This window comes from Echeneis naucrates, chromosome 14 (assembly GCF_900963305.1).
Source record: "Echeneis naucrates chromosome 14, fEcheNa1.1, whole genome shotgun sequence".
Taxonomy (NCBI): domain Eukaryota; kingdom Metazoa; phylum Chordata; class Actinopteri; order Carangiformes; family Echeneidae; genus Echeneis; species Echeneis naucrates.
Genome location: NC_042524.1, coordinates 19,128,596 through 19,141,576, shown reverse-complemented (window position 1 = coordinate 19,141,576; position 12,981 = coordinate 19,128,596). Strand labels below are relative to the sequence as shown.

The window sequence follows — 12,981 nt, the reverse complement described above, 5'->3', positions numbered from 1 at the left end:
ATCCATTCACAGAACATGTTTTGGGAGGATGTGACAGTGATGACAGATAATGTCTCACTAGCACTGTATGACTGCTTTTTAGGAAGTGGTTAGGTGATTGATGCTTATGTGTGTCGGCGTGTGTGTGTCTTCTCAACAGTGAATTTCCATTATAATCCCTAGGCCATTATTTGAACATTTTGAATTAGTCAAATTATATATTGTAGAGATTTTTATTATGTCGAAAACCCAGAGTTCAATGCACAGAGGCACATTCCAGATTCTAATCAGTGCAAAGATAAAAAAAACTTCAACATATGAGCATATTGCAGTGAACAAAAATGCAATTCTAACACATCATACCCTGAAATAGCCTGAAAATCATGTTGTATTCACTCAGCACTATGCAAATAACTGTACTAATCTATAGCTGTCCAGAGCAAACAGATAAGCAGTTAAGCATGCTCTTGGGAGCATCAAAGAGAAATGCATAACATAAGCTCTTTGAATAAAATAGAGCATTTAACAACACACAGCCGCTGCACAACTCGAGCTAAACATGCACATGTCCCACACCTTCCCACTGCAGCTCACATCATGTCCAACCAGTCTTGTCTGAATCCACATTAACTCTTCCAATACAAAGACTAAACCAGTGCTAACAGGGTTCCCAACCACTGAAATGCCTCCGAGGCTGCAGGATCCGGGTTAAGTGTTGACACAGCGAAAAAGGCAGGGGAGGCAGCCCCCCAACCTCCACAATCCATAATTTCAGGGGGAGGGGGGTGTGTTTGTGTGGTAGGTTTCAGGTGTTGTTGGACACCCATGTCATCTTGCTATGACTGTCAGGTTTCAACCCAAAATGCCGATCCAGACCTTGTGACTGATGAGAAATGCAACATGTGGCGTAGAGTTGACTTTTGGAGTGCACATTCTACTGCCAAGACTTGACTGAATCTGCCTGCCTACCCCCGATCCTAAGCACGGTTCTTTTTCTTGTTGCTGTTTTGTTTTGTTTGCATGTATCCTTATTATCAATCATGTTTTTTTTATTCCAGAGTATCTGCAGCTTGAGTGTAATAATGTAAGCCCTTGAATGCAACTAAAAGAGATTTTTTCCTTATACATCCCATTGTCATACTGCTTTTTTCATATTCAATTGAAAATTAGTATTAGTATTTGTTTCACTTAGCCTGCAGATTCTCTGTCATCAATAATTTTAACATGACAGCAGCTCCTGATTTGATGTCAGAACAAATAACTGTGTGTGAGATGCTATAGCTGTCTTTCTGTGTTTTAACTGCACTCACTGCTTGTTCTCCACTGCCTGATAGTATCCTTTAACACTGTTGTTCAACTATACAGTTGCAGTAGCACGAGTCTTTATTTATTGCTTGGTTTGACTGTGACTCCTCTGCCTCAGCCTCCCCCTGCTCTGGCCTGCAGCCTGCTTCTTGGAGTCTCTTCCCCCCCTGTGCGTGCTGGTATACACACTTCATCCACCCCACCCACTTACCTCATATAATCTGTCACACACATGTGTATCACATTTTTTATATCAGGGTTTTGGTGATTGTAGGTAAAGTTATAATCCTTAGTTGTAGTTCGGTTGTGGCTTAAAACTTTTTTCATCATGCCATGAGCGTCTTCCATCTGATTTTATGCAGCATACGGTACAAGTAGTTTGCCCTATAGCAGCAAAATATGAGAATTTGTTACCATTCTAAGGAGCAGGATGTGTGTAGCACACACTCCTCGCATTGCAGCTTCTCTTTTGTACACCATGACTCCCTGTCCCCATTAAAACGGCCCAAAAAATTTCAGTAGGAAGTATTGGCTTAGCTCTGAGGGGGTTGGGAGAGTGACCAGTAAACAGTGAGACAGATATCAGGAAAAGAAAATCATAATTAGCAACACTGGATTAAAGGTTGCATCATTTCCTGTCAGTCTGTCACACATTCATAGGCAATTTGAATTCCAATAAGAAAGTACATATAGATTATAAATGTCACAGACTATAAATGTTTGAAATGACTTTTTAGGAAGATGCAGACCGTAAGAAATGTGGGGTTTTACATTTTAAGGATTGTAGAATAAAAGTTCTCTTATTTAAAGACTTGTTTTACTGATGAGTACTGCAATGCTACGCATCTGCCGCACAACTGTTTCTTTCATAAGCATCAAAGTATCATTTCTTTTTGAAGAGTCTGACCTCATAGTGCCAAAGTACAGCGATTATCTCTTCTCTAACTTGAAGTGCTTCTCTCCCTATGGTGATTCTCCCGTCTCCATCATCCATCCATTCATCTGCCTATTGGTCCATCTCTCCGTTGGTCCGCATGCAGACTTGGAGATGGAGAGTGTAATACAGGACAGTGCATGGGTGGCCGACCCGCTAAACCACTACAGCCTAAGTTCAGGTAGACAAATGCCCCCCAGTGTGTTGCACCATCCCCTTTAACCACTAACTCTACCTCCACCAAGTGATGTATTTAACTTGTTTATCTATCCTGTCACTCAGACTTGGGTTGTAGTTTCACTCTCCACATAAATAAACCAATCTGGTGCAATTTGTGTTGTTGGTACATAACGAGACACTTTCACAAACTGAATAAACTGTCCTGCCTTTGACCTTTAACAAACTAATCCACATTGTATTTACACTCTGGTGGTGGACCATGAAAACATTAGGCATGTCTGGTTGTGCAGTAATAGTAGAGCATGTATGTTGTGTGTGTGTGTGTGTGTAAAACTTTCCTTTATTTTAATTGCTCCTAACTCTTGAAAATATCAGTGTGATGTCCATATTTCTCCAAGATGTTTCTCCAGCTGTATTGTGGACATGCTTCATATGGGTCACAATGAATGTCCCTGAGTCCATTGTAAAGGACATCTGCCTGTAAAAGAAAAAAAAAATATTTTACACAAAAGTTTGAGAGTGGAGGGATAATATTACTTTTCAAAGCTTGCTTTCACACACACAGTTGTGTTAGTGTGTGTCTGTTTGGTTGAATCTGAAAGGCCACGGCAGGGGTGCCGTGGTGCCGGGTCTCAACCGCCCTTGATTTATTTAATCCTTTTACAATGTGGGGGCCTGTAAAAGCTTCCATTGAGCACAAAGCTTTGTCCTGCAACAGTAAGAATCTCTGTTTCCTTCTCCATAGTGAATGAAATAGCACATTCCTGCAGGGAGCCACACAGCATTGGAAAATTATTCCAGTTCTACTCATATCCACTCTTCTCACTGCAACCTTTGCTTCCCAGTAAAACCATGGAAATTTTTGCATGCTGCACTGACCCCATTTATAAATAAGGCTAGAGAAACTAGAAGTTATCAGTCCTTCCATCCATTTTCTTGTGTTGTCTGGTTGTTAAAGCTAGCAACATGCACGCACACACACACACTTCCTCCTCTGCGCCACAGTGCAGGCCTTAGTCATGTCTGTGGGCCAGAGACTAGGGCAGCTGTGAGCAAATATGAGCCAAGACAGCTGGTTAAGTGAGTGAGAGAGCAGGGAAATGGGAAGAGAATGTGTGAGACAAAGTAAGATTTGTCCTCTGATTCCTCAGGATTGCCAGTCATTTCCTGGTGCTGTGAAACTCTTCAAGTTCCCCCATGTAATGTGTTGCTCTGGAGCTTCAATAAGAGGTTGTAATCGTAGACCACACCTCTATTTGGGAGAAGGTTACAATTGCTTACATGCTATCAAGCTTGTTTTTAGAGTGTAAAGTACTTCAGTAGGGTCTGAATTATGGTCTAAATCAAGTTATCACATACTTCTTTTGTTCCATATGTCTAACTCACAGGTAGGAATTTGAGTATACAGCCCTGTTACTGCTTTAGTCAGCACAGCCTGCTGCAGGCATAGCCTTGAACTTGGCATGCAGCTCCGAAATACACTTCCTCATTATCCCACATCCCAGCAGTGAAATAGATTATTCACATCCATGCAAAATAGCAAATGTATGATAAGTTAATCAAACAGTAAGTTCTCATCATGTTATGTTTTATGACATAAGGGCTGGCGATTAGTTTCCTGGGTTAGGTGCTTTGCTTCTCACACAGGTAATGTTCACCTGCTGCTTCACTGGCCACACTGAATGATAAGTTCAGGGATCCAAAGGTTGCACTGTAGGTTAGGGGTTAGGGTTTTACCTTGTTTGGAAACCTTGTGTGGAAAATCTTGTGCAGGAGACTTGGTCTGGGGGACTAGATGCACCATGTAGGTAGGAGGTTTGGTGTTGTTAGTTACTGCATTTGTGTGCTTACTGTATTTTATGTGTTCACTTTCCTTTTGGGATAGAGGTGATTTATCTGTCATAAGTGATAAATGTGCTGTAACAAGCTAAATAGATCTCGGCATGCAGTAGAAGAGTCAGTCACAGTCTTTCTCTGTCTTGTGATCCAGGATGAACAAAAAATGGTTTGACTTTATTTTTACTCATGTTTGCTTAGGGACCAATCTACTTAAAGAAATAAGATAATGTCTGCAGGGGACCAAGGGGCCCTTCATAAAGGAGAGCTAAATCAAAGTCAATGCTGGGTCATCCGTGCTAATTGTCATATGCTTGCTTGTTAGCTTTGTGCTTACGTGTGTGTGCATGCGTGTTTGTGTAATCTAGGAGCATTTTCCACTGTTTAACCACAAATTTTTATTTTAACTGATTAATTCCTGTTCCTCATTTACATGCTCTCGGAATGGTAAAATTTTGTATATGTACAAACTAATAAAGAGACAGCAGGAGTGCATGATGTGTGCAAGTCATCTTGCTATACTGTAGTGCAAAGTGTTTTATTTTTGTCACGTCTGGACAGACCTTCAATAACACAATAAGGCTTATAAAGCCACTCACCTTGGACATGGGTGATATGTAGCAGATTTTAGGTCTTATTTATACTGTTGTTAAAGTGATTTTGCTGTCTTAGGGTTAGGCTGTCCCAGTTCTTACCCAAGTGTAGAATCTATAAATCCACAGCATGGGTAGAGTGTGCTAATCATATTTCCGGTAGCACGTGAATGCAGCAGAGGGCTGGTAGTAAGCTGGAGCAGAGACAGTGAGTCAGAACAGACAGGGCAGACCTCCGGTCCGATCCGATCCCGTCCACCTAACCTCTCCCGCTCTCACAAGTTCCGCCACGGACCGAACAGCTGTCGGTGGAGACTACCGTAGTCAACTGTTGTTCTTTGGACCCGTTTGAAGCCCTGTAATACACCCAGTGAGTAGGTCCGGCGTTATGGAGCGACGGTAAGAAAACAGCCTCCAAGTGTGGTGACTTTATTCTGTCATTCGTCTGTGTTAATGATTATTTCAGACAAAGAAAACTTTACTGTGTGCCACAGATCGTGTTTCAGACACACGAAGATTATTCCTACGTTGATCTTAAAGAAGTGCGGAGAATATTCCGCTTTTTTCATAGGGTATGTTTACATAACTTACTATATATGCAATATACTTATAATGTCCGGTTGTATTACGATACCATACAGTTAAACAAACACTTCGGTCCGGATTGCAGTGAGTAACTTCTGTAGATATTGTAGAGATATTGTAATATGATCCACAGCTGTGAAACATCTGTATAAACATAAAGTATCTCCTCACATTAATGTCCATAGTGGTAGCCAACAAGCCAAAATGTAGCCAACCCTGGGCTGACAGAGCCCCCTCTGTCTTCCTCTCTGTTAGTTGTATTCAGTGGTGCATTGAGAGATTGGACAATAAGGCTCTGCTCCTGCTGTCTTTGCGTACATAAGCTCTTTTTTTCCAAGTGGCTCACTCACTCTGAACTAGCTTGAAGGCAGTCGCCTTGTTTTTACTCAGTGGGCGTCCATCCAGTAACTCTAAGAGGATATGTGCTATATAGCCTTAAACACAGTGTTATTGTTATCTTAGTATGATATTATATCTGTGGTTGCTGCCTCTCAATGGACAAATGTGCTTTTTCATTGGCTGTGATCAGGAAGTGATACTAACAGCTGATTATGTTGGATTGTTTAAGTGGCTGTAAAAGATGACCTACTCTGAAACTGGCTTAGACTGAAACATGAGTCTTGACTAAAGGAAAATATTTAGAGGTAATTGAATACTTTTATGGTGTCACTCATGTGAGGGAATGAGTCTTAAAAGTCCCTCACAGTTTTGTTTTGTTTTTTTTTTTGTTTTTTTTTTTGGGGGGGGGGGTGTTTGTTGAAATCCCATTTGAGCCAAGATCCAACAGTGAAATTGTTTCTAAGTCAACCATGTCATGTTGTTGAAACAACATTAAGTAGGGAGGGGAAGAAAAGACTTGAATTTCCCGCTTCATTGTCTACATTGGTGTGTGTGTGTGTGTGTGTGTGTGGGTGTGTGAGTGAGTGAGTGACTGTTGATTCGCAAGCGGCTGGCTGAAGAGTGAGGCACTGACGAGCTGTGGTCATGCCTACGTGCGTGTATTCAGAGAAGACTGACACACACAGCTGTTGCATCAAATATCTGTAAATGAAGTCGACTGATTGGCTTTGTGGTGTCACTGCTCTCATTTAGGTAGTTGAGCTGTGAGGGAGGTTTATTATCCTCCAATCTGTGCTAAAGTAAACTTAATGTGGTCTGGGGTTGGAGCATGATGCTTGCCATGATACTGTGATAGTTCCAGCCGTAATGCTTGGTGTCCTTGGTCCCCTGCAGCCTCTCACTGGGCTCACTGAGGGAAAAGCTCTATCATAGAAACACAGTCCAGGGCTGGAACTGAACCCTGTCAGTGTTTATCGGCCTCTTTGAATTTTTTCTAAACTCTGAACACTGGTTCTCATTTTCTAGCTTTAAATATCTTGGTTCCAAATATTAGACTATAAGTTCTGCTGAAATATTTCACAAACAGATCAACACAGTGCCATGGTGGTTCACGTTGTTGCCTTGCAGCAAGAAAGATCTGGGACTTTTTCTGTTTAGAGTTTTCATGTTTCCCTGTGTCTGTGTGGGTGTTATGGATTCCTCCCACAGTGTAAATGGTTTAGGTTGATTTGGGTTAATTGGTGACTCTAGACTGCCTGTAAGTTTTTGCGTGAATGTGAATGCTTGTTTGCTTCTGTATATCTCTATCCCCACCCTGGCCTTGAACGTTAACTGGGATTGGCTCCAGTACCCCCCACAACCCTGTTTGGATAAGTGGTTGAAAATAAAGGAATAAATGTATTCCATAAACAGCTGTTTGTGTTAAAGTACCACTCCATCAGCTTTACCTACAGAGATCAATTCACTAGTCCTGGTTTGTCCTGTTCATTCTTTGAGTCTCCAGTGTCTCTAGAACAAGGCCTACTGTTATAGTGATGTCATCAGGGTTATAGCGCTTGATTCTGAAAATTGATTAATAAAAGCCTGCATCAGAAACTATGCTATTACTATAGCTGTGAAGCTTAATAGCTGTGAGTGTTTTCCAGCAACTATCTAATAAAAGACAGGGTCCAAGTTGGCTTCTGGGAAATGTAGGGACCATTATTTTGAACTTATTATTTGTTTTTAAATGTGTTGCTTGCAAGACTTCCATCTTTGTGAAACTGCAAAACAAAAACACTGAGCCCAGAAGCTATAAATCTTCTCATTAATGTCACAGGAAGCAGCTTCTGTCCTAAATGAAATGCCTTTTACCAGCTGGATTTCAACAGTGAGTAAGTACGGAACAGTTTCAGCTTCTGGCCCTCAGGCTGTCAGGCTGCCTTACAGTAAGCAGATGGGAAACCCTGCCTGTGCTCTGGAGAGTCGTCATGCTCCTCTTCGTCCTGTCTTATACTCATCCTGGGCTCATAAATGAAACTGATGTTGCCAACAGAGTTGCACAGTAAGCCCCACCTCCTTCCATACATGATACCCCCCCCTTTTTTTTTTGATGCCTGAACAGTGAGAAAACAAAACTGCCTGAGCAGTTTTTTGTCTGGGTAAAGCAGTAAAGAAGGATTTTCTGAGAAAGCTGAACTCTGGCTCCACCTTTCCCTGACAGGAACCACTGGCTCCTGTTTGCAGATCCTTGCTCAGAGACCTTCTGTTGATCCAGAGCTGACTGTGCTCCATCAGGAAAACACTACACAATAGATACACTGCATTCAAAACATTGCTTCCGACTAGTGCCACACCATTAAGTGAAACATAATCAAACTCTCAATGTAGCAAGCGCAGTATCCAAGTAAAATGTGCCATAACGTTGTGCTTTGTAAGCAATGTGAATGTTGTGGTGCCATAGAGATGCTCCCGCCTACAAATTATCTTCATTTTTAAAAATTTGCATGGAAAATGAATTGACTCATATCACTATTGCAATATTTGTGACAAGAAGACACTGGTGGAATAGATATAAACCCATGAAGAACACACAAAAAGTGAGAAAACCATAACTAGTCTGGCTCATCTTTCACCATTTGAAAATTTTTTCTTTCATGCACTTTGTTTTTGGCCTGTTTCATTTAAAGGTACAAATGAATAAGTGGCAGTGAGCATCACAGCGTTTCTGAAATCATTTTTATGCACTCACTTTCTGCATATATTTTTATTAGTTGGTTTTCTGCAAACATAATGCTATTTAATTCAACTACAAAGTTTCCATTCCTGTAATAAGTTTTATTCCTGCCTTGATGCTCTTACTGACTGAGTGAATTAAGTCTGCTACGCTCTCTACCTGTATGGTGTACATTCAGCATGCAAAAACGCCATCATTTATACTTAATGGTCTCTTGTGCGGTGCGGGTCGGAGGGGGGCACATAGCAGCTGTTTCAGAATAATTCTTAGTGAAATTCATCACTTAGTCAAAGTAAAATCACCAAGTACAGATGCATTGACACTGAAATGCTCAAACACACGGTGCAGTTGTATCTTTCCTCAGTTGAATGGTTTTCTTTCTGGGGTTGGTAAGCAGTGGCCTACTTTCTGTTGTATCCCAATCAAAGCAACAGGGATCAGTTTGGCAGCAAACAGCAAAGACTAACTGTACCCCTCCAAAGATGAGTCCTTAATGTGATTGAATAGTAAATGTTGCTGCCTGTGGGTTTATTTTGAGAGCCAACGCAGATAAAAATGAATCTATCAAGTCTGTGAAGCACATGAGTGAAGTGGAAGGGAGGTGGGCTGTGATCGTGACTGTGTTTAAAATCAAGGCATATAAATAAAACTGATGCGACATAGCAGTTTTTCCATTTTAGCCCAGAGCACCTGAGACAGGAGGAAAGAGAAAGTAAACTTCCAGATGTTGTGTGGCTGAAAGAAAACTCTGATCACAGATAGGATAACTGATGGACATCATCAATATTGTCCTAACTAGTAAGCCTAAAGCAAGTGTCCCTAGGTTTTTTGAAACTATCTACATGACCATTTTCTCTTTGAACGTGGAACAGCCACGAGGTCCATGCTACAGAAACATTTCAGAGTTGTAGTCAGGAGTAACTACAGAGTTGTTGAAGTCAGTGTGAAGGGCAGTATAGTGTAAGTGTCCATCAGACAGACGCAGTTTAGGGAGACACAAGGTGAGATCTAAGATGACTCTTCACTGAAGACGGGAGAGGAGCTGAGGGTGGACTAGGGTGAGAGGATTTAATTTGATTTATTCTTTGTGATGTCTACCTCAAAATCTTTGTGCTGCCAACTGGCTTTGAGGGTGAAAAAAAAAAGAAGGCCAGATGATACTTAAATGTGGTGGTTGGTAAGAGCCTCTGCTTCACATATTTTACTGCATCCCTGCTTGATTTTCTGTTCTTGTCAATCAAAAAAAGAAATTTTTCTAGTATCACTTTACCAAATTGTGTTAACATAACTGTTTAGTTAAAGGGAAATCAAAAGTTTCATGGGACAAATTCAAGTCATCTGCAAAGCTGAGTGAAGTTAAAGGGGCGAGTGGAAAAACACTGCTACTGTCATCTTACCAGCTGCTGACAGCGGGTGCTTTTCAGTGAGGTTTTTTTTCCAGTCCCATTGTTCCTCACCAAAAATGCAGATTGTTTGATTCATCCGAGTCTTTTCACATCCACAACCAGAGAAAATAACTGGTGTGTAGTTTAAGAAGCTTACGACCCTTTCCCAGGCAGAGTATCTGATTAATGTGGGCTGGGTTTTTTTTAAGTAGATCTGCTCCCTTCTTGTCTTGTTCTGAAGACAGACAGAGGACACTGGTGTTGGATGTGGAGAATTCCTTTGTAGTTGCCTGGGAGTTGGTATTTAAGAACATAGCTTTCACTTCAAGGAAACCAGACATGCATAAAGGAAGGGTTTGCATGAGAATGAAGCTGAAAGACACAATGGGATAACGTTGAGCACCTTGTATGGGGTTTCACTCACATTCACTTCAGATGCCTAGAGCCTATGTGAAAATTGAGTTGGTGTCAAACCCACACTTACTGTAGTGGAGTAAACATCTGTGTAAGAGTACTAACATGTATCCTACTTTAATTTCTCAGTGTCTAAAAAGCACGGGAAGCTGATCACCTTCCTACGCTCCTTCATGAAGTCCAGACCCACCAAGCAGAAGCTGAAGCAGAGGGGCATCCTCCGGGAGAGGGTGTTTGGCTGTGACCTGGGAGAGCACCTCCTCAACTCTGGACATGATGGTGAGAAACACTCACATGCATGCACACATGAGAGCAGCAGTACTTCCCGCAGTCATCTATGCTTCTTCTGGCAGACAGTAAGCACAACCAGGTGTTTATTCATCCAGTCCCTCCCTAAATCCAAGCTCAAGATTTCCTTGTTTAGCTGTTTAGATTAAATCATAATAATGTCACTTCCAAAGATCACCAGTCATCTCACACTGTCATTGAAATACATGAAAGCGTTTTCACATTACAATTCTTCACTGAGGAATTTAAATTAATAGTTTGACATTTTGGTTGCTAGGATTATTTGCTCATTTGGAGAGAGTGACATGTTCATATTGATGCCATAATGTCCATCATTATGTCCATAATGTCATCTTAGCTTAGAAATACTGGAAACATGAAGAAACTGGTTGCCTTCCTCTGTCTAATCTGCCCAGCAACAACTCTAAACAACTCTAAACTCTAACATGTGATGTTAGTTGTTAAAGGCAGGTTGGCTGACAGAGTCTCTGTGACAGTGGATGGACAATGGGGTCAATTGTGCTGCCATTGTGATGGTGTACTTTGCTGTTCATCTGTAATCAGTACCTTCTCTTCAGCTCGTGTCTCCACCAAGTTGAAAAGCCATTTATTCATGGTGACAGACATTATTTTGTTTGTAGTGAGTTGGTCTTATCTAGGCTTTGCATTAACGCAGATCAGACTGAATCAGTGGTCTGATCTAGAGCCTTGACCTCTGTAAACCCACTCTACCTTTACAGGCAGAGATAAGCCACTCTATTACTTTTCGCTGGGGCAAATAGTCAAGGCACTCTGATTCCTGACTTGTAAGCAATGAAAAATAACTGTGGTCTGGTAGAGTGAAAAAACAAGTTAATAACTAAAATTTTTACTTTATCGGCCGACAATTGCTTAGATATAAAAATGTAATGGAGGCTGGAGATTTGCTAACTTTAGCACTGTAATTTAAGGATTTTCCTAATCCAAAATCCATATTAGACATTTTATAAAAGTGACATTCAATTCAAACTTAAAATGTGATTTACTCCAGTTTGTACAGATGATCAGCGGCCAGATGTATAAAAGATATATACACACAAAAATCATACATAGGTATGTCCCTTCCTACACATGAATCTTTTTATTTATTTATTTATTTATTTTTGTTGTTGTTGTTGACTGTGATCATGTCGCACATTCTTTTATTCATGTGCAGACATTTTTTTAAGAGCAAGAAGAGTTGCACACAATGTAAAAATAGAAAATAACGAGGAGATGCTGAATTCAACATAAAACAAAAACAGAAATCTTTTGCACTCTTTCCTTCATTCATTAAGCTTTACTATTTACGTGGCAAAAACTGTGACAATTCACAGCTTAAGTTATTTTTCTTTCTGTGCTCAATGTTTCCTATATCATTGTTTAATATCCTGTCATTACATGTTGTGAGTCAATCTGTTTGATACCGTTATAATATTGTCTGATTGTACTATCAGAGCCTCTGTAGCCTGATGAAGACATCTCTGGTTCTAATGAATGCAACTCTAGTCATGACTGAAGAAGCAAAACAGATCTTGTATTTGGAGCCACTAGATAAAAGTTCACTGATGAGCTCAGTTTATAACCAGACCAATAATCTTAAATTTGTTTGCTTTTGTTTTTTCTCAGCCATGGTTGATAACTTGTGGCACTGGCAGTGATTCTGTCTCTAAAGTTGTACATTCACTGTGTCTTCATCCAGTTATGTCCAATTGTGAGAGATGAAATGATGCTTTTGAACGTGTGTCAAATTTGTCATTGAGTGAAAAATATTTTTTAAAAAGGATTCAAAGCCCTTATACTGTAACTATTTATGTCATATATCTCAATGTTTTTTGTAACTGCCCATTGGACTTTTTGTTGCTATAAATAAACTGAGACTTTCGGGGGGGAAATGTGAAGTTAGAGCTTCAAACATCTTCTCTATAAAATAAACATTACTTTCACAAACGTAATTTTTCAATCATGCTGTTGTAGATCAGCAGAAGATCAAGTGATGCGCCTCCATTGGTGCCAATGTCAAGCTGACAATGCACATCTCCGACTTGGTTCTCTTCACTAATATAATAATGCCTGTTTCTGATTTTCTTCAATGATCCTCTGATACTTTAAATCGCAGACTAGCTGTCTTTAATCACTGTAACTCCTCCACACAGTTCTTTCCCATCCAAATTCTGAAGGTCAGAAGCATTATGTCCCTGATTTTTTATTTTTTTTTCCTTCACAATGCCTCTGTTAGAACCAATTTCATACTGTTGATCTGAGAAGAGTAACTTCTACCTTCATTCATCAAAGAAGGCTGCTGCCAACCACTAGTAACCCTCACATATCTGCTTTCATTGTAAGCCTGCCAAAAGATTTTTTATTCCTGCTACACTGGAGTCAGTTTGAGTGTTTCAAAGGGCATCA

General features: G+C 40.5%; 1 protein-coding gene across 5 annotated transcripts in view; it reads left to right on the top strand.

Annotated features, from left to right (window-relative positions):
- Positions 1 to 12,981, top strand: part of arhgap32b (Rho GTPase activating protein 32b) — a 66,636-nt gene that overhangs the window by 42,468 nt on the left and 11,187 nt on the right. The window contains exons 11-13 of one of the 5 annotated variants that reach the window (XM_029519321.1): positions 1,403 to 1,453; positions 2,325 to 2,399; positions 10,396 to 10,545. In XM_029519321.1, coding sequence (XP_029375181.1) covers positions 1,403 to 1,453; positions 2,325 to 2,399; positions 10,396 to 10,545 — 276 coding nt within the window. Of the gene's footprint in view, positions 1 to 1,402; positions 1,454 to 2,324; positions 2,400 to 5,080; positions 5,227 to 9,293; positions 9,526 to 10,395; positions 10,546 to 12,981 lie in introns of those variants that run through there. The other 4 variants (XM_029519322.1, XM_029519325.1, XM_029519326.1 and 1 more) reach the window with 4 other exon arrangements.